General features: G+C 32.7%; 1 protein-coding gene across 2 annotated transcripts in view; it reads right to left on the reverse strand.

Annotated features, from left to right (window-relative positions):
• Positions 1 to 268: 268 nt before the first annotated feature.
• Positions 269 to 27,006, reverse strand: part of LOC140443987 (sodium- and chloride-dependent GABA transporter ine-like) — a 103,060-nt gene continuing 76,322 nt past the window's right edge. For both annotated transcript variants that reach the window (XM_072535542.1, XM_072535543.1), the window contains exons 2-10: positions 24,422 to 24,612; positions 21,143 to 21,277; positions 17,418 to 17,640; positions 15,013 to 15,280; positions 13,085 to 13,313; positions 8,809 to 8,921; positions 8,608 to 8,748; positions 6,881 to 7,258; positions 269 to 6,223 (exon numbers count right to left, since the gene is read on the reverse strand). In XM_072535542.1, coding sequence (XP_072391643.1) covers positions 5,939 to 6,223; positions 6,881 to 7,258; positions 8,608 to 8,748; positions 8,809 to 8,921; positions 13,085 to 13,313; positions 15,013 to 15,280; positions 17,418 to 17,640; positions 21,143 to 21,277; positions 24,422 to 24,612 — 1,963 coding nt within the window. In that variant the 3' untranslated portion in view covers positions 269 to 5,938. The remainder of the gene's footprint in view (positions 6,224 to 6,880; positions 7,259 to 8,607; positions 8,749 to 8,808; positions 8,922 to 13,084; positions 13,314 to 15,012; positions 15,281 to 17,417; positions 17,641 to 21,142; positions 21,278 to 24,421; positions 24,613 to 27,006) is intronic.

Consider the following 27,006-nt stretch of genomic DNA (forward strand, 5'->3'; position numbering starts at 1 on the left):
CACTGTCCATCAGCTCTCTCAGTCCATCAGAAAACTTGGGTGCAATCCAAAAACATGAAAATGCGATGTTACCATAATAAAAAGGTATGTTACGCTCATGGATTTAGTGCATTTTGTTTCTAAAGCAATGTTTAAGATGCAATTTTATATTGGATTAGATGTGTTTTGCGCTCTAAGCATATACTAATATATGTTTTGTGTTTTTTCTATGAAATTGGAAAACATAACAACGAGGTGTATTAAAATGGAAAAAAAGAAAACACAAAAATTTTAATAAATATATTTTATTTTCAAGACAGTTTTTGAACTCTGAATATCACAACACAGTAACTATCTCAGCTGTTAGTGAACTTTTGACTATAGTATTATTTTTAGTAATCATTTTCATCAACTGATCAAAAAGTCTGAGTTGAAGTGTAGTCAAAAACGAGCATATCTATTATGCTAGGTCTAGAACGTAAAAAACGTTAAAAATATAACTGTTGTTATTCCTATACATTAAATAGCGTATAGGACTTTTCATCAAAAAATAGTGTAAGCCATTTTTTTCGAACAGAAATTTTCTAAACAATCATGTTAGGTTAGGTTAGTGATATAGATAATTAATATCAAAAATACCAAAGAAAGTCTAATTATCGAAAAACAATAAAGTGCCACAATTAGCAAATCAACTTTTTTAATCTACATTTTTTGTATTATTATGATAGACCAGTGTCGAAGCCTTTAAAAAAGGTAAAAAGTCAAAAAAAAAATATAGTAGAATGAAACCTATTGCAAAAGAAAGAGAATATGCTAAAAATGAAAAAAAAAAATAAATTCCACTCCATCCGAGGTCGGGAAGTGGGAGGGGGTGAGTTTTTAACGGTAAAAATAGGTTTATCGTGATTTTCGGCGAAACTACAAGTGCTGTGGAAAAAAGTTAAATGGCAAAGTTGTAGGTAACAAAAAGATCTACAACTTTTGTATTTACTTAAGTTTTTGATTTTTTATTTTTATCTTTTACAAACAAATTTTTTTTGACGAAATTTGGTGAAAACTTACCTTAGTATGTACCAAACACACTGTAATTTTTTGGAATTGAAAAATTAATTTTTTTACCTGATATTGATTTAATCTCGAAAAAGCACCCTAATTTTCAATCGAAAATTTACGCGTCAAAATATCAGCTTTTTTAACAGCTATTTTCACGTATCTTTTTGCAATCTTAATGTTTTGTGGATAATTTTTTTGTTTATTAATGTATCATGAAATCTTAAGCTACATGACTAATTACAGTATTAATTATAAGAAATATCTCAAAATTGTACATAATAATGAAAAAAAAATTTTCGATTTGAGTTTTTTGCGTTTTTAGAAAACATTTGGCATAGTAATGTATATTTTTTTTATACTATCTGAAAGTAGAGATTTCAACAAACAAAAAGCCCACCGACTTTTTTTAAAAAGCTGATATATTGACGCGTGAATTTGCGGTTGAAAATTAGGTAAAAAAATTAATTTTTCAATTCCAAAAAATTACAGTGTGTTTGATAAATATTAAGGCAAGTTTTCACCAAATTTCGTAAAATTTTTTTTTGTGAAAGATAAAAATAAAAAATCAAAAACTTAGTTTTTTGAATTTTCCACAAAAATTTTGAGGTTATGTCAATTATAATGTACAATATAATTCGTTAATTTAACATTTTTGACAAATTTAACTTAAAAATGCCACAAGAAAACAGTTTCAGAACCTTTGTATACACTTTAAAACGTTACAATTACTCTAATCTCCTGAAATTCAACAATAAAAGATAAACAACCGTATTCAGATGGCATATCAGTAGCCAAATAAGCATATATATTATAATCTAATGAGTAAGGTGGGCCGAAAAAAAAGAAAGTACTTGATACATTAGTATTCGACATCTCTTTAAACAATTCTTGCATACTGTTATTTAGAAAATATATTTTCTTCGAGACCTTTTGTCGCAATATTAAATTTTTTTAAATCTAACAAATCTAATGTCTTAGAAGCATAAGAAAATCAAATTATGTAGCAATTGTAGTTATTTCAATATTTTAATTAGCTGTAAAAAAATGATACTATAGCCAAAAAACCGTCATATCGATTGATCTTGCACGTCTTATAGCATAACTTATTTTATACTACATTTTATATTTCGATAAGGCACATTTTTACACAGTTTTAAGCAATATGGAATGTACAAAAGTACCACATTTCAATAAGCAAACAAATCTGGAATAAAATATAAATTCACCCTAAAAAAATGTCGCAATCTATCAATAAACTTTCACTTTAATTATTAGACTATTCAATAAGTTTTGCTGTTCGATAAGAGAGGGCGTTGCTATTTTATTATTTTTTTGTTGTGTTGGTACACTCCTCATATGAACGTATGTGAAGTTTCATTTCAATATGGCAATTTAATCTTTGTTTACAAGTCATTTAGTATCTAGTATCATGCAGGGATTGAATTTAAATTATTGGAAGGTTTAACGCAAAGGAAGTTTATGAACGAATGTTAACAGTGTGTAAGTACTTTAATTAGCACAGTAGAAAGAAGGGTTGCTGAATTTAAACGTGGTCGTACAAGCCTTGAAGACGATCCACTTCAAGGACAAAAAGAGCAGAAATTATAGAAAAAATAGAAGACATCGTATTGGAAAATTATTGAGTGACTGAAAGAGATTCAGTAGGAGCCCTAGGCATTTCATTGGAAAGTGTCTGCAATATTTTGACTAGTGTATTAGGTTTCAGAAAGCTGTGTTGACAGTGGGTGTCGCATTCGCTAACAATGGAATAAAAACACAATCGAATGCGACTCTCTCAGCATCATTTAGACCGTTTTCCAATGTATTAAGATAATTGTATGCATTGATTCACCACTATGGAAGCGATTTGGGTATATCACCATAATTCTAAACCAAAACAAGACACTAAAGAGTGGTGTGAACCTAGTTCTTCACCTCCGAAACAAGTTCGTGTCCAGAAATATGCCAAAAAGGTTTTAGCATAAGCTTTGTGGGATGCGAAAAGAATTTTGTTTGTAGATAACTTGTAAACTGGTAAAAAAATAAATTCATAAAATTACTTTTAGATCAGCTGAAGGAAATAATTTATGAAAAAAGACCCTGTTTGCAGAAAAAAATCCTTTTTGATTAGAAGAATGTACCGTATCATATTAGCATTTTGATAATGAAATAAATCCATTAAGTAAAGTTCAAATTGTTGGAGCATCCACCTTATTCACCAGAATTGGCCCCTAGTGACTTACATCTATTTTATTACCTAAAAAAATTCATACATGGAAAGTGTTTTTTATCAAATGATGAGGTCATAACAGCTATAAAAGCTTTCAGATTCTCACTTCATGGATGGAATTCATAAATTAGCATTTCGTGAGAACATATGTACCAGACGCATGGAGAAACAGCATAATGATACCAATGTTTAAGAAAGGAGATAAAGAGGGCCCCAACAATTATAGAGGTATAAATCTACTGAACACCGCACTTGTGCTTACCACAAAAGTCCTAACCACCAAAATCAATAAACTAACAACTTTATCAGATGAACAACAAGGATTCAGATCCGAAATATCCTGCGTAGACGCCCTATTTGTACTAAAACAAATCACAGAAAAGGCCATTGAGTACAATAATAAACCAGCATATCTATGTTTAATAGATCTGACAAAGGCTTTCGATCGCATCCAAGTCGAAGATGTCTTACACCTACTGTATAAAATAAACATACCAATCAATATTATACAAACCATCGAAAACATCTACTTTTATAATAGAATACAGGCAAAGATAAATGAAAAACTAACACAGTGTATACCAGTACAAAGCGGAGTCAGACAGGGTGACTCGTTAAGCCCACTTCTCTTTAATATAATAATGGAGGAAATAACACAAACAGTACGTAAAGGCTATGGTTACAGAATGGGGAACAAAGAAATCCAAATATTATGGTATGCAGACGACGCCGCATTAATCGCCGAGACAGAAGACGAGCTCCAAAGATTAACTTCTTCTTCACGTGCCATCTCCGCGACGGAGGTTAACACGGAGGTTAACAAGATTAACACACATCTTCAATACAACAGCCAAGAAATAGAATATGATAATATTAGCAGAAAAAAAACAAATGTATGACAACATCTAAATACCCACTACGATGTAAAATCGAAATTGATGGGAAAATAATAAAGCAGGAAGCAAGGTTTAGATATCTGGGAATAGATATAACTAGTTACGGAGATGTTGAAGAAGAAGTACAACAAAGCTTAAAATCAAGTTAAGCGGCGGGATCTCTTAATGACACAATGTGGAAGAACAAACACCTAACACAAGATATAAAAAAATCTATAAAGCAGCAATTAGACCTATATTTACATATACATTTCTCCATTAAAAAAGGAGTAAGGCAAGGTTGTATACTGTCTCCAATGCTGTTCAATTTATACGTAGAAAAAGCCTTCGCAGAAGCAGTGGCAGACTCTAATAAGGGTATTAAAGTTAACGGTATTCTTATTAATAACATCAGGAATGCCGATGATACAGCCATAGTGGCAGATAACATCGAAGATCTTCAATCCCTTTTAAATGATCTAACTCTTGCAAGTGAAGCTCGAGGCTTGAAAATAAATATCAAGAAGACAAAAACAATGATTATAAGTAGAAATGATTACCCCAACGCAAAGATATATGTCTCTGGACAAGAAATCGATCAGGTCAGGCAATTTAAATACTTGGGTTGTTTGCTAACTAGGGTTTGGACCTCGAGAATGAAATAAATAGCAGAGCTGAACAAGCCAGAAATGCTTTTTTGAGGCTTCGTAAGTTTCTGACTGATCGCAAATTGGACTTCAACCTCCGATACAAGATGCTTAAGTGTTAAGTGTGGCCTGTTCTCTTGTACGGAATGGAAGCATGGACGTTAAAGGCCAGTTCCATTAATAAACAACAAAGTGTTTGAAATGTGGTGCCTGCGTTGAATGCTTAGAATATCATGGACGGATAGGGTCAGAAATGAGGAAGTACCCAGAAGAGCGGGCTTACAGGATAGGGAGCTTTTTCGTTATGTAAAAAGTAAGAAGACTGCATACTTGGGATACATATTACGAGGAGAAAGATATCCTTTTCAGCAACTTATACTCGAAGGGAAGATAGAGGGTAGGAGAGGTCTAGGACGTAAAAAAATGTCATGGCTGCGCAATATTCGACAATGGACAGGAATCCACAGCTATGAAATGCTTCGCAATGCTGCTAAAAACAGAATTATTTAATCCTGACTATTTAACATCTCACCTGGCAAGACGATGTACGGTGGACGCCTACGCAGAAATGCACGGCACCTTAAGAAGAAGAACATACACGGCGGAGACAAGACCTGACCCATCGAAAACAAGACGACTACTAGAAACAACAGAGATGAAAATACTTCGACAAACATCAGGGAAAAGTCTGTTGGATAGGGAGAGAAGCGAAAACATAAGAAGAGCATGCAATATGGAAGACATCAAACGGATGAGTGACAAAACGAAAACAGGAGTGGAATAAACACATTAGTCGAATGGCGGAGGATAGAATAGTACGAATAGCACGAGATAAGTTACCAAATGGACGAAGATGTTTTGGCACACCAAGAAAAAGATAGTGCGACAATTTAAGCAATTTATAAGGCTAATATTAAAGAAGAAACAGGCTTTAAAATCTACATAAAAGAAGGAAGAAGAAGAATACGTTCGAACATATCTGTTGATGTTTAGGAATCTATATTCAAAAATAAAGTGTATTTCAAAGTTTTTAAAGAAATAATACAGTTGGTTGTGAAAACTAAAAATTTATTAACAGTGTGACTTTCAAATCAAAAGTCATTTATATAAAAGCTTCAGTTTGCTTGCTTATCATACTGCGGTAATCTTTAATATTACACTTGTTCATTCGTTTTTTTCTCCTCTTGAACGTTATCATACTCGCTGAGGCTTTCGCAAGGTTTAACATCCTCCGCTTCGGTTTGTTGTGGAATATTTGGAGTACTGACAGCGGTAAAAAGTGGAGTTTCTTTGTTATCGTTTGGAACGGGTTTAATATCAGCGGTGTTTTTTACTATGAGCATCGGACCAGTTTCACTGTCATCTACGCAATCACAATCCAGATCGCTGCACTTCGGGCACTTATCGATGAGATCAGATTTGATTGAATTTTTAAACTTCTGTAACAGAAAATATTTAATAGTATCTACAGAGTTGGAACTCTAAGAAATGAATATACAAGAAATATAGAAATATAGAAGACCACACAGCTAGTCATTTTCACTCATTATTTTGATATGTTCTCTTTTATGCTATGATGTATATTAGGGACTATTTCACTAGACTATTTTTGACTGATAAAACGTCATAGCAACGCCACGTTTCCTACTGACAATGCATCTATGAAGGTTCATGTTTCGACACTGTATAGATGTACTGGAGAAATATTGCAGGGAGGTAGCTGAACTTTAATTTTTGTCTTAAGGTCATTGCTACAAAATAATTTTGAGATCCTCCAAAAGGGCAAATTTTATTAATAATATATTTGAATGCTTGTGGACATAAATTTTGTCATTATATCATAGATATCATATTTAATTCGACAAAAAACATTAAAAAACGAACACTTTAATTTTGCCATTCGTACAGGTCAAATCCCAACCTAATTCTAATTAATCATTAATTAAATGGTAATGCAGTTTTATTAACAGTTTTCAAATCATTTGCAATTGGTTCTAGGAAGTTAAAGGTTTTTTTTTTCAGGTGGTAGTTAACTTGTTAATTAGCAAACCTTTTTAAATGCATAATATCTTACTTTAACATAAAATCTGACTTACCTCAATATAAGTAGATCCGGGAGCTTTCAAAAATACAACTATCATCGTAATGGGTATACAAAGAATCGAAAATGCACAAATTATCCATCCTACCACTATTGCCCAAGTGGGATAATGGTAAGATCGATTGTTGTATGTGGGCGGTTCATAATCGATTATCAAAAATACCCACAGAGCAAAAATCATTAGTGGAGTTGCAATCAACCAACAAAACTTAATGAAATAGCCAGGATGTCTTCCAGTCATAGTTTTAACGTTTTTGCTTAGCCTCCATGCGCCATAGAACCAAGCCACTCCGATCACCTCGAAGAATGCAAGGTACATTATGGATATAGAAGCAGCGTAATGGTCTATTAGTTGAAAGAAATATATTCCTCCCTAAAACAAAAAATGTCATGATTAGTGTTGCCCAAAATTGGTCTTGGTCTTGTTCTTGCGTTTTCGCAAGTTGCGAGAGTTTGAAGATCTGGCAGGACCAATGTTCAAGAGAAACAGACAAGGCTGCCTGGACGAGGGCCCTTATCTCAGATGTAGTAAGGTGGTATGAGTGTAAACTCATATCAATTTATGACGGGGCATGGATCTTTCCGGTTTTATACATATAGAATAAAGAAGACCGAGGACGATATGTGTCCCGAGTGTGGAGTGGTGGATAACGCGCATCATGTGGTATTCATATGCCCTGCATATAATGTGGGGCGAACCTTGCTGCAGCTGGGCCTGGGGTCACCTTTAGGCGAGGCACCTGAACTAATGAATAAAGCAATTGAAAACAAAAGAATTTTTGACTTGATCATTGGTTTTGTGACAGAAACCATAAAACACAAGAAATAGAAAGAGAGGAGACTGCAACAAAGGTGAACTGTTTATATTATTGTGTCGTATATGTCGGCGTCAGTGGGATGAGCCAATATTCAGCTTCCGCTACTGACGCCGAAATCTTAAATGAATTCTCAAAGAACTTGACTACATTCCAGAAATCAATTTACATACGTATTGTTTTGTTTCTACTTGTATCTAGTGTACGGTGTGTGTCTTCTTTTGGAGCAACCTATTACTAAGTAATGGGCTGGTGTAGATGGAGGAATGAATAAACCAACCTCCGGGGGTAGAATATGAATATCTGGAGTTGCTTGTACCTGTTGTCTGATCTTTCTCGTTAAGTTCAAGATGGTTGAAATAACGGCGCGGTCGCTCCTTCCTGTCTATCGCTCTGCACAAGGATGGTTACCTTACAAAACCAAGTCCGGTACAGACGTGGGTGGGATGGCGCGACTGATGGTAATGCTCGCTAAGAGAGGTCCCAGGTCCGTCCGTTGGAGAAAGGAGAAAGAGGGGGTGGGTTTAGTTGGTAGGCGGTCAACTACGGCGAGGCGTAGTCGTCCGAATCCAACACACCTGGGATACCTTCCCAAAGGTCTTTTGAAAATTCTCACCTCCCAAAAAAAGTAGAGGAAGAAGAGTATTTGATTGGTAAAAATCAGTAAACCAAAATCGTTTGGTTTACTGATTTTTACATAACCTATTTACAAAAAAAAATTACATAACCTATAAACAACCAAGTGTCAAATGTCAAGACTTCTTGTATATACAAACATTTCTTTCTTTAAAACAATGGTTTATTTTCATGAATAAAAGTAATTATTGTGAGATGTAAAAAGTATTTTTAACTTTTCATCGACTTTTTCAAATCGAAAAGAGCTATGATAAAAATACAATACACTTACCTTAGTAACGTTGGGTATGCCACATAAAAACGAAACAACGCAGATGACTAGGACGAGAATCTCGTGGCATGTCAAATTTCTAGAAATCCATCCCGGAAAGCCGTCTTGAAGTGATGTCACCACGACCTCCACAATAGCGAACTAAAAATTATCTTAATGAAATTTTATATAACTGCCTTACTTAGAAATATTTTTAATTACTTGGCTATTCAGCGCTAGGCAAATCAGCATGAAAAAGAAGAACACGGCCCAGAGTTGGGAGGCTGGCATCTTTGCTATTGCTTGAGGATACACGACGAATATTAGACCAGGTCCTATTAAGAATAATATAAATTTAAATTTGTATTTTGTTTAGTCTATATTAAAAAGTATAATTCTGCATTAAACATTATCTAATTTTCTTCTCTAAATCGTAGATCATAATAACTAAATGTGAAGTATGATTATTATCCTATATCATAATTAACAAGGGGTCTTGTTTAGCTGTCTGTCCCCAAAAAATTCAAAGAGTTAACCATAGACGTATATATTAACATACACTGAGCAATCTGTAGAGCTGTGACGATACCACCTTTTTTTTCGTTGTTTGTTGTGTCTCTGTCTTACATCAAGTAAGTATAGCAGCGTCTTTTTTTGTTGGGCGAAATAGAGAGAGAGAGAGAGAGAGAGAGTGGGAGGTTACAATGCGCTAGAGAGAGAGTGGGAGGTTACAATGCGCTAGAGAGAAAGACAGATCGAATAAACGCAAGAGATCTTGTCGTCAGTACCAGCGGCCGGTATGCTCGGTCTATGTTAACCCTAGAACACTAACCATTCGTAAAATTTACGAACGCTGATTATTTTTTAAGGTTTGGCAACATTGCCTGAATAATTGTAGAAGCGTAGGTATTGGAGTAGCTTCTTTTGGATGTGCCATTTTAGGATGTATATCCCGAATAAGCCAGCCATGTGCGGAATTAAAAATGTAATGACTTGCGACGTCGGTACCAAGTACATGTTGAACGCAGACCTTTACCTAGGCAAACATACGCACACAAATGGAGAATCTATAGGAGAATACTATGTTATAAAGTTGACGGAAATTATTTACGGAAGTTACCGAAACGTCACAATTGGTTAACTTCAGTGAACCTTTCGGATACTCTTTTGAAGCCTCCTTACAGCCTTACAATTATTGGTACTTTGCGGCAAAATAAACGAGAAATACCCCCTGAAATGAATAATCTTAAAAACAGAGAAATTGGAAATTTAAGATTTTGCTTTGACCGAGAGAAGACGTTAGTGTCGTATAAATCCAAAACGAACAAAACCGTTCTAGTTTTATTGACAATGCACGAAGGTTCAGTTGTTTGTTCAACTACTAAAAAACTAGAAATAATATTGCACTATAACCAAACAAAGGGTAGTGTGGACACTTTCGACAAAATGTGTGGCCACCGAAGTTCCTCCCAAAAAAACTCGAAAATGGCCGCTTTGTATATTCTATGGTATGATCAACATAGCGTGTATAAACCCTTGGATTATACATAATAATCATAAGTTATTAAGAAATAATCAGGAACCAATCACAAGAAAGGCTTTTAACATCAACAACCCACAAGATTATGGCTTGAAAAGCGTTTTGCGATACCGACTTTGGATCGGTCGGTGAAGCTTCAGATTAGAAATTTAATTCAAATTCCTTTGAAAGTTGCTGACCTTAATCAACCTTCTAACAAAGGTACTACATGCTACATCTGTCCCTCCAAAAAAAAGAATGATGTCACTTCATTGCAATCACTGCAAACAAGCATTTTCCGCAGAACACCGTGCTCGTTGTTGCGTTACCTGTGAAGTATATAAATTTGGAATTTTTTTTGCATATTTTAGGTATATAAATGTTCCTTTGTTCATTTAAAAAAATATTTAAAATTTCATCTTAATTTTTTGTTTTACTTTTTTGGAAAAAAATCGTAAATATTACGAATGTTTAGTGCCTACGGGAGTGTAAACTGTCCTCCGGAGGCGTGTCGGTCGGGAGCGGACAGCCGTGCCGGACGCATCAAGGAATTTGGATATTGGTCAAAATACTTGGGAATTCCAAGTTTGGCCAAATCCAAATTTCTAATGACTCGATGCAGGGAAATTCCACTTTTGCTACGTAAAACAAAGGATTTGTTTTACATAAAAGCAGGTAGATTTTCTCTCATCGATCAGTTGAGCTTGCCTCTTCTACTGTAGACCTAGTCGGTGCTATTATTGTTCCAACTAAGTTATTGTTTTATTTCTGATTTCCTATATACCATTTTTATTTTAGCATTATTGTATATTCAGACCTTTTCAGGTTAGAATATTACATTGATCTATATTTGTTCATGTACTGATTGTTTGATATTTTATTTGATTATTTTGATTGTTTATTTTTCTTGTATTTTATGTCTAAGTTGTTCTTCCGTAAGTTAAGAACACTTAGAAATATTTATCTTGCTTTTTCTATTTTATATTTTGATTTGTACTTTGTCTAAGTAGTTCTTTCCGGTAAGTCAAAGAACTCTTAGAAAAATTTCTCTGAATATTTGACTTGTTATTTTGATTGTTTGTCTAAGCCGTTCTTTTCCGGTAAGTCAAAAGAACACTTAGAAATATTTTCAAAATCATTGTTGCATTATTATTTCCGATATTTTATCTAAGATATTTTCTTCCTTAAGTTAAGAAAATACTTAATACATTTGTCTCTTTCATTTTCTATTTTATGCTAATTTGTTTCTTCCGTAAGTCAAGAAACACTTAGCAATATTTCCACATCTTTTCTATATTTGATTTTTCTTATTTTCTATTATAAGTCGTTCTTCCGTAAGTCAAGAAACACTTATTTGTGCATTTATTTTACTATATTTGATTCTCTTCTTTATTTTCTGTTCTAAGTTGTTTCTTCCGTAAGTCAAGAAACACTTAGACATATTTCTATAATCTGTTTCATTTTTGCATTTCTCGTTTTATATTTTGAGTATTTTATTTTTCCCACTCTAAGTCGTTTCTTCCGTAAGTCAAGAAACACTTAGAAATATTTCCATATTTTACTCTCACATTTACATATTTCATTTATCTATATTTCTGTCCTAAGTTGTTTCTTCCGTAAGTCAAGAAACACTTAGAAACATTTTTTTTTTCTTTGCATTATATTTTTATACCATTTAATTTACTTGTTTACTAAGTTATTCCTTCCGTAAGTCAAGGAATACTTAGATCATTTTTACCTGTCTGTTTTCCATTTTTGCTCTGTTACTTTGTAACTGTTCCTTGGAACCGTTACCTATAACAAATATTTGTCACTGGAACTGTTATTTATAACAGCGGTGGTATTTAACCTTTCTACCAGCGACAAACCAAAGATGGTGAATACCCGATCCAATTCCGGGGATAGGAAGAAGCCCGAAGAGCCGGCGATGGGTCCTACAGGCCCAAATGCCCCCTCTCGGCAACAAAACTAAGGTTAATATTCTATACTTACCCTAATAGGGTTAATATGTACGTCTATGGGTGGTCAACCGCTTACATATACTTCAATTAATTATTACATTTTACACTGAAGCGACCCGTTAGCGTATCTACAAACTTTATTCTCAACTTTTTTACCGCGTTGTGAACAAATTACTTTTACTCAAAAGTGTCTTTATACTATATGGAAAAAGTTCACTTAATTGTTATAATTACCAGTTTATTTATTAGATAAAAGATTTTAAAAAGTTATGTTATATTATATTTAAATTATCCAATTATTATATTTGAAATTAGCGCCACCTGTTAGAGGACTTATAAAGTTTTGTTGTAGCTTTGTTACGGCGTTGTTGCTAAGCATACAAAATTTTCTTACTGATTCTGAAGTTAATGGAGATGTACAACTTTACGTTGCGCGTCGTCTTTCTTCCGATCGAAATAAAAGAAATGTTTAAAGTTAACTTTTGGCTTTTAAACTTGTGAAAGCATATTCTTCTTTATCAAAGAATCATGGAAATTTTAGGCATAGGATTTTATGCTAGTTATAAATTCGATTGATGGTTTAGTTTTATATATTTCAGCTAATGCTTGATGTTTATATTTTAATGCAAAGGCAGCTGTATCGTTTATACTATTGTTATATGAAAGGTCATTAGGAAAGGCTTAGTTATCTTTGTAGCAGATGGGTCTAAATTTTAATTGTCATTATTTGCTTCTTAGAATTTTCTTTATCATCTTCAGAGAGTTTTCACCAGCAAATACTTGTTTTTTTTTCAACTTTTTCTTTAATAAAAAAAGAACAATGATAAAGATTTTAATATGTACTATACAATATGTACTATAAACATGACAATTAATGGCAAGTACGTATCAATCTTTCTTGAGTGAGATATTTCTTGGCGCTCTATATATGGGTACTATTATTTTGTAACTTATCAAATATAATAACTTTAACATATACATATATATGAATAATAACGTTTACATAACCAAAACTTACCGTCATCAATAACATCCTCAATACGCGTTCCTTGTTCAGTAGCTATATTTCCAATTGTAGCAAAAGCAAAAATTCCTACGATTAAACTAGTTATACTATTCAAAAGCCAGACTGCTACAGTATTAGGTAAAATACTACTATTGTACTTATTATAACTTGCGAAACAGATCATTGATCCAAAAGCACAACCCATTGAGTTGAAAGTTTGACTAGCTGCATTTACCCAAACCTGAAACATTACAAATTTAGTGATTATATGTACAAAATAGTATAATAATTTCTCTGCTTTTTCGCCAAAAATGGGGAAAAGTAAAGGAAATGCAAATACAGAACAATATTGCAGGTTTTCATACATTAGTAATAAATATTGGTCAATATATAGAAACCTACTACACAACAGCAAAAAAACAAAAACAAAATCAAGAATATAGATTTTATACATTAGTAAAAAAGATAGTAGTACGAATGTGCAATTAACTTAAATGTAAAAAAATAAAGGAAGAAAGACTAATAGAATCTTAAATAAAAAACTGTTGCTATGACTAGAAATTTATTATTGAGAGATTATTAATAAATTGGAAATTGTAAATATAAGATTCAGATCCGGAATATCCTGCATAGATGCTGTATTTGTACTAAAATAAATCACAGAAAAGGCCGTCGAGTACAATAAACCAGCATATCTATGTTTTATAGACCTGACAAAGGCTTTCGATTGCATTCAAGTCTAAGACGTCTTACACCTACTGTATAAAAGAAACATAGAAATCAATATTATACAAATCATTGAAGACATCTACTTCCATAATCGAATACAGGCAAAGATAAATGGAAAACTAACACAGCGTATACCACTACAAAGCGGAGTTAGACAGGGTAACTCGTTAAGCCCACTTCTCTGTAATATAATAATGGACGAAATAATACAAGCAGTACGTAAAGGTCATGGTTACAGAATGGAGAACAAAGAAATTCAAATATTATGTTATGCAGACATCGCCGAGACAGAAGACGAGCTCCCAGAATTAACACACATCCTCAATACAACAGCCAAGAAATACAATATGATAATATTAGCAGAAAAAAACCAAACGTATGACAACATCTAAATATCCACTAAGATGTAAAATCGAAATTGATGGGAAAATAATAAAGCAGGAAGCAAGGTTTAGATATCTGGGAATAGATATAACACGTTACTGAGATGTTGAAGAAGAAGTACGACAACAAAGCTTAAAAGCAAGTACAGCGACGGGATCTCTTAATGACACAATCTGGAAGAACAGGCACCTAAGACAAGACAAAAAACAAGAATCTATAAAGCAGCAATTAGACCTATATTAACATACACGACGGAGACAAGAAACAAGACGACTACCAAAAGCAACAGAGATGGAAATACTGGAAACTATCAGGAAAAAGTCTGTTGGACAGGGAGAGAAGCGAAAACATAAGAAGAGCATGCAATATAGAAGATATCAATGGATGGGTGACAAAACGGAAACAGGAGTGGAACTAACACATTAGTAGAATGGCAAAGGATAGGATAGTACGAATAGTACGAGTTAAGTCACCAAATGGATGAAGAAGTATTGGCAGACCAAGAAAAAGATGGTGCGATAATTTAAACAATTTAGGAGGCTAATATTGAAGAAGAAACAGACTTTTAAGCCTACATACCAGAAGAAAGAAGAAGAAGAAGAAAATTGTAAATTTAAGATAAACGTAGATTGTAGAATAAAACGATATAATAGACCAAAATAATAGAAATGAAGAATACATAAAGAATCTTCCAAAAAAAATATTCAAAGGAAACAGAAAAAACTTGGCAGCTTTACCCAAATCAATTTATAAAAAATATTTCCTTAGTCTGTATTTTCTTTTTAAATATTAACGCAACAATTATTAAAAATTTAAATAAATCTTACCTCTGCATTCAGAAGCAGCTCGAATTTTGGTTTGAAAAAATACCTCATTCCCACATCAGCTCCTTCTAATGTCAAAGATTTTATTAATAATATGATGATGATAACGAATGGAAACGTCGCTGTGAAATAACGCACTTTCGCTGATGATTTGATGCTCTTCCATATGGCAAAATAAATGAGGATCCAGGCGCACAGTAAACAGGCCACAAGCTCCCATCTAAGATTGTGAGAGTCTTCTATACCTTTACCTATTTGAAGAACCTTTAAACTGAAACGAACGAATAACGGTTATTAACTTATTTTTTATTTACGCGTCTATAAAATTTTTGTTTATCTAACCTAAAAGTAAAAATCTAGGCTCCAATATAAAAGAATATCAATCTTGTCGATAGTGTAAATATTTGAGGTTCTCTAGTGTGCTTCAAAACTGCCTTAGTTAACAATGAAAAATAATAGGCATTCTTACCCAGAGTAAAAATTCAATTAATCTGTTTCTAATCGAATTGACATATAAAGTGAACATATAAAAATTAGTGGATGGAACAGGACGTTTTAGGCCAACGTACTTTCCAATTTTACCATTAAACTTTAAAAAAGCTTTGAAAAACATTCAATATTGACTGATTGATTTTCATAATTTGAGTAACAGACTGCTTATACATAAAGACAAGGATTTGAGTGGCTTATACTTACGTTTTTCAAACAAGAAATTCTAAAATACAAATGTTAAAAATAAAATTTATTGAAATGAAAGTAGATTATTGCATTTATTTTCAATTCAAGATCCACCATTTCTCTACATAGCGCATTGTAGATCCAAAAGTAGTAATGGGAGACTTACATGCCAAGATTGATACTGATAATACCAACCTAGAGAACGTTGTGGGAAAACATGGTACTGTTCATAGAAATAATGACGGCAAGCGCTTATAATAATGGAGAATATCTCTCCTAGATGTTAGATCATGGAGAGGCGCGCAGATGAGGCCAGGGATTACTACCTAATAATGGGCAAAATTATTTAAAGATATATAAAGAACCGCCTTCACCTTAGTATGTGCCGCTACAGCATCTTCAATGGGTAGCCCATGTATTTAGGATGTAAGAAAACAGTCTTCCAAAATTACTGTCGAATGCAAAAATGCAGGGGAAGAGACCTATTGGTAGACCGAGAAAGCAATGTGTGAATGATGTGGATGAGGACTACAGACCGTAACGGATGGAAAGGTTTGATGAGGGAGGCGAGGACTCGAATTGGGCTGTAGAGCTATGTGATGGGTCGGCCGAAATTGGGGTCAAGATAACTAGGAATAAAAAGGAACCGAACAAACCTATATGAAAGAAGTTCGACGTTGAGAAACTACAAAAAGAAAAACGTAGAACAAAATAGAACTACTAAATTCAAGAACAAAAATAGAAAAGGAACGACTTAGAGAAGCGAATGAAGTTGTCAAGAAGACAGCAAAGAAAAATAAAGAAAGACGGCAGAAATTCTTGTTGAAGGACGTCGCCGATGAACTTCAAAACATGAGACAATTATATAATATTACTAAGAAACTTGGCAATAAAAGATATGTCATCCACCAACAAATTGTAAAAGCAATACAGGTGAAGATATATCATCGCCATAGGAACAATTCAATAAATGACATGAATATTTTAATGCATCTGAGTGCAGTACTAACACTACGAGAAGACTCACAAAATATAAACCCCTATGTCAACAGACTTAATACAAAAACATTAAAAGATACAAAGAATGAAACACGGGACTTACAAAAACGATTTCAAAACGGATAACAAAAGATATTGTGAAAACTGGAGAGGAATCACACTTCTAAATACCATAAATAACCGATTGATAGACAGTGTAGAACCATTGTTAAGAAAGGAATAGGCTGGTTTCAAACCAAACCAATCACGCATAGTCCAAATTAATAAACTTAGAGGACGGTAAAAGGCATGGCAACGTGCGACTTCATTGGGGATGCTAATCCTTAGACAAAGTGAGGTCTGTGATAGCAGTTGCTAACAAGTCCTCACAGACCCTTCGTTTAAGGACTAGCAGCCCCAGTGGAGTCCTACATTGATATGTGATCGATTCCTTTGGAAGCTTAAACATCATAGTTTTTAAATATCAAAGATGTAATCCAAAGATAATCTAACTACATTTAAAGGGGGTTCTTACCCACATATTAAGTGGCTTCAAACGTGTACAACCAGATAGCACTGATGATGGAATACTTATTCCGAAAACGTTCTGAAATGCAGCCTGATAGGGATCTTTTTGTTAATATATTTTTTATACCGGAAATTTTTTAAATAACATTTTTTTATGATACATGCTATACAGCCAACTACAGGAATTTAGTTACCTTGGGGATTTTAAAAAGTAAATATCTTACTCATAAAATTCTTCAGCAGGCGATTGAGTATATCTAGGTTTTGAATGGTTTAGCTTCTGCTTCATTTGGTCCCAGCAATACTTCGTATTCCATCGATGTGTGCAGTCGTCCCACGGTTGATTTACTCGAAATGAAGTGAAAAAATAAAAGATTCCATACGCGATGATAACACTATAGTACGTTGAAAGAAGAAATGATATTACTACACTTGCAATACCAGTTCCTAAAATAAATAAAACTCTGATAATATTGACAAGTTGTATATACTTTATTTGGTATTTAGGGAGAAGTAATAGATAGAACAGAGTCAAGTGGCCATTACTTAGATGTACCTGCTTATAGATATACAGTTTATTAATATCATTTTTAACGACTAATATGCAGTATATTTTTTTCTTTGGAAGTGATCCTATGTATACCAGTCATATACAGATCATGACATTGTTTTATTGACCATACAACACAATAGCAATCGCTGTGACATGTTACACGTTTCCACCTCTATATTCATTTCACAGTAGGTACGAATTGTCGTAATTGTCACATTGACATTAAAAATTTCTAACGAAGTTCTGACAGAATAAACAAATATTAATAAAATGCCTATTACGTTGTATATCGTCCAAGAAAAAGTGCAACTTGTAACATGGTATTTTTAGGGTCATTCGATACGCGAAGTAATTGATTTATTTATTGTTGCCTTCGAAAATAGACCCCCACCAAGTGTTACAACAGTTAAAAATATCATTAAACATTTTCAAACTTCGGGATGTGTAAACAGTTGTAAAAAGTGTCATGAAGGTAATGAACCAGGTAATGTTAGACCTGCCGATGAGGAGCGTCAAAACAGGGATATTGATATTTGTGCTTTTGTGGAAGCTAGTGAACCCTGCAATAGTATACAAATTGCTAGGGAAGTTAACGTGAATGCTCGAACTGTCCAGCGAGTTTTCAAAAGGAATGGGTATCACTGTTTTAAGATACAACCAACACAAGAACTGTTTCCGGAAGATAACTTTAGGCGGATGGAGTTTTGTGAATTTATGTTAGATAAACAGATCGAAAATGTACACTTTTTAGAAAATATTTTATTTTCTGACGAATCTTAATTTTGATTACATAAAAAACACAATCGATCCGTTGCAAGGTATTATTCTCGGAAAAATAAGTGTTGCATTGCGAACGCAGCATCCGCAAAAGTTATATGTTTGGACTGGGATGTTAGGCGACCATATTGTTGTCCATTTTGTGTCGATGAAAACCTTAACGGGCCCAAATATTTACACCTTCTTCAGAATGGGATCATTCCGGCAGTTCGACGCCATCCCTTTAATTTTCAGGAGGTGTATGTCCAACAGGATGGGTGTTCGGCTCACATCAATAGAACAACTATTGACTTCATTAATCAAACGTTTTCTGATCGACTGATAATTACACGTGGTACAATTAAATGGCCCGCTAGATCCTGTGACTTAGCACCTAACGATTTCTTTTTTTTTGGGTTTTTCTCAAAGAAAACATTTATAGGCATCAGTCTGAAAGGGCCACAAACCTAGTCGAATTAAAAGCAAAAATACTTCATTTCTCTGCAAGCATTACACCAGCCCTACTCCAAAATATGAGGAGAAATTTATATGACAAATTTGGTTACTGTTTAGCACAAGGAGGTAAAATATTTGAGCCCTTAGTTCATTAATCTGCTTTCCTAATTTTTATTTTTTGTTAAGTACATTTTACGAAGTTTGTAGGTTCTTAATTGGGTAGTATTTTTTATGTTAAAGTTTGGAAGAATTTTATTGTTTTTTTTTATTTAAAAGTACAAACGATTCTTTTTCTGATTTTTTTTCTTCCTTCTTATCTTATTGTTATAAATTTGTACAATTTTCAGTGACAATAAAGCATATTACTTATTTACTTACTTATTTATTTGTATTGCTATTAAGGCTAAAAAATAACCAAAAAATTAGTTTTAGAGCATTATAATAAATATACTCTAGAGATGGAATTGCAATAAATCTTAATTCCTATGGTCAACAAAACAATGTCGTTATCTGTATAGGTACCCTATTAAGTTAATAATATATATATATATATATATATATATATATATATATATATATATATATTATATGTATATATGTGTGTGTATATATTGTGTATTTTATTTTCTTGGACCTTAAGTTTATAATTTTTGAGAAAACTTTCTTGGGATACCGTTCAATACAGCTTACTACAAGGCACATTACACTTTTGACAAAAGTACCTTGAATACTTTTAATTGTGCTTGTGGCACAAACTACACATCTTTTTGATGATTGTCGTTTGTTTTCTTGAAATGGATACAGCGTAGGAAAGTGTCTTTCTACCAACCATGATGATCACCAGTATTCGATCTGTTACTTCGTGAAAGTTTAAGAATGCTTTTTTATACTTTCTTACAATTTGTTTTGCCAAATCCCTCTGGGAATCTAATAGATGAATGTTTTTTGCACTTCGCAAATAGTATGTAAATTTAGTTCCTCCAAGTCAAGTATATGAAAAAAGACCTTTTTGTACCATTTCAAGTTTTTGTTTACTAATTCGGTAGAACTTAGAAGCATATCAGTTCTGTCCACTACCCATATTAATAATATACTCGATAATATATTAAGATGTTTCAACTTCTTTAACTCTATATTAATCAGCATTGCAACGTCTCTCTTGTCTTTCCATTTTAGTATGTCAATTAAACATTTGTAGGTAGAGAAGTATTGTATAAACTCTTTTTTAATATTGTTTTTACATTTTGGCATAGTTTTCTATTCTGCTCCCCAGTTTCATAACAGTTAATTTTTTTTTTTTCAAATAAAGCTTCAGCCAGTAATAGCGCTAATTAACACGTTTTTAACTCTATTTAGCAGAAAGCATTTAGCTTTCTGTGTATCAAACACAATATGACTTCGCTAATATTTCATTTTTCCCTGACGAAAGGGTTAACCATGTTACAGTTAAAGATGCATATTACGATAATCGTTTTTTTGGGGTTTTATATTTAGTGTAATTAATTTACATTTTCCGTCGACCATCCATTTATAATCAATTTTAACACCCTCAAAATCATTGATTAATGACCCCTATTAATGAATGATTTTCTATTATTGAACGATTTTCTTATAGGCAACACAACATACATTGCTTGCATAAATTAATTTAGCCACATTTAACGCTCTGTGATTGGCAGTTACCTGTGGTGTAGGCAACCAAACATACCTATTTATATTCCCACTAACAAATTATTTAAAATGAAGTAGCCGCTGTAAGTACTGTCTGTCATTGTATGTCATTATTTATCGTTAAGTAAATAAAAATTTAAACTAAGATATGTTTATTTCTGAAAAGTATGGTCGACGGAAAAGTTTTGTAACGAACTCGTGAATTAAAATGGCGATTAACAATCTCGAACATTAACGCACTCGCTTCGCTCGCGCGTTAATATATCTCAATTGTTAATCGCCCTTATTAATACACTTGTTGGTTAAATAACTATTTATTATGCATGTCGTAGAACTAATAAACAAGACGTAAATACAAATTATAATTCCACTATTGCAAAAATTAAATGAGTGGACAAATATTTCTAATTTATTATAATATTAATAATATTAATATAAAATAAACATTAATATAAAGAACTGTAGAAAAGAAGAAATAATCTGATAAGACGGCAATATCTAGTGTATATTTACCTTTGAATAAAGGACAGAGGTGTCCCAATGCACCTATCGGACCTCGTCCTGTAAATTGACCTATTGCTAATTCCATATATAACATGGGTCCCCCAATAAATATCATAATTATTGCATATGGAATGAGAAAAACGGCTAAAATAGAAAAAAATAAAATTAGCCCACAAATACTTAGTTTTTATAAATACTTCAATTTTATGTTTGTGATTCTTGATACCGTTTTCGTTTCATTTAGAAACAGTGAGTAGCTTACCCATGGCTATATTACTAATAATAGCATGTTTTACTTTTTTTAGGTTCTCTAATTTTTTGGACTAGTTGGTTTATTATAGTTAGTTTGTCTCTGTTTTATAACACGTTTTAGGTATTCTGAAAAAAGCTATTATTTACGGTTGTGTAAAAGCGAATATCGCTATGTGCACGGAAGAGTGACACCTAGTGTCATAGATCAACGAAATTATTAGCATTTAATATATATTAGGTACTCGTATGTAAACTGCAAATAAAATGACCCAAATTTATTCATTTAATACAATAATTATTGTAATTTATATCAATATTTGACTCCGAAAAATTTTTAAATGCAATTTTAACTGTAAAAATGGGTAAATATATTGTTTACGTTTAGATTTCATCATTATGATTATTGATGAATATATTATGAACTCCGCCTGCAGTTTTGTTGGTTGGATCGACTAGCTCGATAGAACTGTTGCCGGTCCCAAACCTGGATAAAGGAGGAAGGAGTCTACAGCCAAGTTAGCACCCTACTGATAGATTTTAAAACCATGCAGCTTATAGAAACAGGAGTATGCCTCGGAACAGGAATAATTTCATTACGACGACTAACGCGAGAAAGAGGACAACGAATTTATGGAAAACGGGAAATATACTTTGCATCGGTAATTGTATCGTAAAGTCTCTAAACACAAGAGAGCAGAAAATTACAAAAGAGCTTATAGAAAAAAATATAGACATATGCGAACTACAAGAGATGAAGAAAAGAGGAAAGGATCAAATTATGCTAGATGACTATCTTATGATTTACAGTGGTGTTCACGAAGTTAAAGTGGTGTACACGAAAGAAACCAGAGCCAAAGAAGGAGTCGCCCTCTTAGTACACATTAAACGATGTCAAACCTCTGAATGTAATAGCAATCTATGCACCGGAGAACAACAGAGATACCATCACAAGGGAAAACTTCTACGAACACATTCAGACTGTAATAAACGAGACTCCAAATGATATATATATATATATATATATATATATATATATATATATATATATATATGTATATATATAATCATTATGGCTGATTTTACTGCCCGTGTTGGCAATGATATAGTTCCAGGAATAAAATAGCGATATAATAAAAATATCAGAAATGAAAATGGAGACCTTCTGAAGGACCTCTGCAGCATAAACGAGATACGTACTAATAATACAGTTTTTCCTCACAAAGAACAATACAAATATACTTTCGAAAACAGTAGAGAACAAAGATCTATGATAGACTATATTCTGTCGAATAGAAAGTTGTAAGAGCAAATCTTGGATGTAAGAGCACTAACATCAGCAGAAATAGGAAGCGATCATAAATTGGTATTGTGCAAAATCCGAATGAAAACACATATATGTGATAACAAAACACCAGAACACACCACAAAGATAAAAGTCGCAAGCTTACAGGATGACTCTACAAGACACCTACTCCAAAAAAGAATAACCGAAAAAAGCAGAAACGCATGTATCACAGAAAGTGGTGGAGTCGAAGAAAGCTGGGCAAAAATGAAGTCCAATATCTTAGCTTTGGCCAAGGAAGTTCGTGGTGAAAGAAATATAAATAAAAATAAATCGTTCCCAAGGCGAAGAACTGCATGGTTTTGAATAGAAGTGAAGAAAAAATTTAAAGAAAAGAAAAAGCTTACCTGAAATACATGTCAACCAAAACATAAGAGGCATACCATAATTACAAGACAATTAGAAACAAATCACATGCACTTGTAAGAAAAATAAAAAATGATTACTGGGAACGCTTTTCGAAAGAAATGGAACATGATTTTTACGGTCTGCAAAAGGAAATATGGCGCTTCATAAGAAGTCAAAGAACGGAGATAAAGCAACTAATAGAACCAAAACACATAGAAAAGAATTCGTGCATTGACTATTGACTAAAAAAGCTCTATGCAGAGGAAGAACAAACGACGCTAGAACCGGAAACACCAGAAATTACCACAAATGAAGAACTTGAACACCTAAAGAACAGAAAAGCAGTAGGTAAAGACGGGATACCAAACAAATTACTGAAACATCAGCAGCAATGATAGATTAATTAACAACATTAATTATTAAAATTATATAACATAATAAAATACCGGAAGAATAGAGAACGAGCGAACTAATTCTACTATTTAAAAAAAGAGATAAAAAACAGCCAGAAAACTACAGAGGTATAAACTTGTGCTACGCTAAAACTTACAAATAAAATTTTACAAGTGCTAATAAATCAGAGGATAAGTTTAGCAGATGAGCAACAGGGTTCTCGTAGTGAAAGATCGTGTACAGATGCAATATTCGTTATAAAGCAAATTACTGAGAAATCACTAAAGTATAATAGACCAGCATTCCTGTGTCTGATCGACCAATATAGAAATGATTTGATAGAGTAAGACTCAAAGATGTAATTTATGTTCTGTATGTTATCGTCAACATAGCAAGAGATAAGTCACCAATCGGCAGAAGAAGTATCGGACGACAGCGCAAAAGATGGAATTTCAACCTTCCATACAGGTATTAATCCATCAATGAACAAGCAGAATTGCTTATAAAGAGGAAGAAGAAAATTGCATCATCTGAATATTAAAGATAGAGGTTATTAAAAGATAAACATTTCGGAAGAATGACACCTAGTGTCAGAGATCAGCGAACTTTTTAGTAAACTTAAAATAAAATGATTTAAAATTGTTTATTAAATACAATAGTTATTGTAATTTATATTAGAAATCCAGTTTTCTTTTTGCATTCATTGTTGCTTATAAATTGGAAATGAATAGAACCTGAATTGACTATTTTTTTTTTTGTTGTATTTTTACAATTTATTGCTTGAATTGTTCTTGAAATCAGTTTCTAGATTTTTTATATTTTTGTAATGGACTATTATCAAATCAATATAGCTACAACTTTTTACACAGGATATTAATAAAAGGGATAAAAAATAGTTTTAAATACAATAATAATTGGAAGTTATTAAAATAATTAAAAGTTTTCATATTTACCTCCTCCACTTTTGTAACAAAGGTAGGGAAACCTCCATATTGAGCCAAGTCCAACACTATATCCAATACAAGCCAGCACAAACTGTAACTTATTAGACCACTGTTGTCTTCTTGGTTTCCCATATTCGTCGTTGTCTTCGTCACCTGTTTCATCGTCTGTATCATTTTCCAGAGTATACGCTTCTGGTGGTCTGAAATTAAAAAAAATTATGTGACGTTTGTTACATTTTATAGTTGAGCATTTTGCTTAGAATCATTAACATTATTAAGAACCATTTAAAAGTAGCATATTCCAGTAGTAACATTATTAAAAACTATCTAATCTATGATGGGAGATGCACTTAGAAAAACAAAAACGGAACTTCAAATTTGATCAAATGTTTAAATAGTTGATGTTTTTGTTACAATTCATGTGTTATAATTTCCATCATAAGTGAACAAACTGTATTACTACTGGCTATAAGTATAGAGGATAAAAACTGAACTGGCAAGACATCAGTTAAATCATTGCGTCACGTTTCAATTTTCTTCTTCGAAGCGAAATAACTGTCGATATTTAAAACCTAAATATGTACATGCATAGAATAATACATATAACCGTTCTCTTATATCTTTAGGTGTCGAAAGTTTTTTTAATCTGATTTTGATAAATTTTTTCCATTCTTTTTTGTGCTGTGACATTATGTTTGCTTCGTGTCATGATTTACCCGAACGTTTGAGTATTTTCGTAATGTCACTGTACCAGACGTTAACAAAACCTCCTATTCTAGTTTTCTCTACTAGTTTTGCCTTCCATAGTTTCTTTAATCCCTTTATTTGTCTAGTAGGTATCGTCCATCTGGAATAACTGTCTGAACCAGACCAATTTTAGGGTTTAATTTTGGGCTCTCGACACCGGGTACTTCTAAGATAGATTAAACGCCGAGTGTTTCCGATGTTACAACATTTACAATATTATTTTATTAGAAATCTAGAAATTAATTAAAAGGTTTCAGGCAGTCATAATCCCGGAAGTTTAGGTCTGCGTTGATGAAACCCTTGTAACTTTTTGAGGTCGTCTTAAGTTCAGGCAGTACTTACATATAAAATAAGAGCTATAACTGAAGCATTGAACTTTATAAATTATGTACTGCCGATGGGTATACCCTTGACTTACGAATATATTATATAAGATATAAGATCTTATAGAAGATATTTTGGACAGTGACCAAATATTTTATGTTAGTAAAAATCACAGTATGTTTTACAGTTTCACAGTTTTAATTACAATATGTTAATTAGATATACATATTATATTGTATCATTGAAGCTTTTGCAGAAAGGCTTGAAGAGGTGTACGACTGGACTGGAAGTGTGAGTTCTCTCTACAGAATTGTGAAAGATTTGGGATTTAAATGGAAGAAAACGAAAGATAATCGACGTTTATTAATTGAACGGAATGATATTCGTGCTCTACGCATTAAATATTTGGATAAAATTAAATATTACAGAAGCGAAGGTAAGTCAATAATTGTATATGTTGATGAAACCTATGTACATGCAGGACACACTACGCCAAATAGCTGGACAGATGACAGTGGGAAAGGATTGTTCAAAAACATTTCAACAGGAAGTAGGTTGGTTATCGTACATGGTGGTGGGGAAATGGTTTTCATACAGAATGCCGTTTTGAATTTTAAGTCAGGAGCTAAGACATGAGATTATCGTGATGATATTAATTCAGAAAATTATGAAAAATGAATGAAAGAACAGTTAATCCCCAATTTGCCTGTTGGATCTGTTGTTGTTACTGATAATGGCATCATATCATAATGTACCAATTAATTAAGCACCCACCAGTAATTCTAAGAAAATGGATATATTATCGTGGTTGACAGAAACAAATTTATCATTTGTAACGTCAATGTTAAAACCGCAATTGCATTAAATTATCAAACGACACAAACAAGATCATATTCAATATAAATTTGACAATGTGCTGCAAGAATGTGGACATGTTTCTTTAAAACCTCCGCTGTTTCATCCAGACTTGAACCCTATAGAAATAGTTTGGGCGCAAATAAAAAATGAAGTTGCAAAACAAAACGTTTATTTTAAGTTAGAAGACGTAAAACTGTTGGTGGAACAGGAATTTGCTAGAGTAACTGTAGATAACTGGAAGAAAGTGTGTGAACATGTTGTTAAGGTTGAAGATAAGTATTTGGAAAGTGAACGTCTCATAGATGTAATTACTGAAGAATTAAGGATTGATTTAAATGATTCTAGTGAAGACGACAGTGCATCTCAGTATGAAAGTGAATAATATAATTTAACATTACGATGTACCTATGTAAGCTATGTGAATATTAGTTTTCCAAACTGTCCTGTATGTACGTATTATTTTTTTATTTTATTACAATCATTTCGTATATTCTTCTATTTAACGTTGTGACGTTTAAGTGAGTAATAATATAATTAATAAGGGTTTTAAAGTTAAAAGAATCTTTGTTATTAATATTTATTAATACTGTAATCTGTAATACGTATCTATGGTTTCACATACAGAAAATATAGATATGTAATAATAATAATAAAGTAGAGGCCTT

The sequence above is a fragment of the Diabrotica undecimpunctata genome, chromosome 6 (assembly GCF_040954645.1).
Source record: "Diabrotica undecimpunctata isolate CICGRU chromosome 6, icDiaUnde3, whole genome shotgun sequence".
Classification (NCBI taxonomy): Eukaryota; Metazoa; Arthropoda; class Insecta; order Coleoptera; family Chrysomelidae; genus Diabrotica; species Diabrotica undecimpunctata.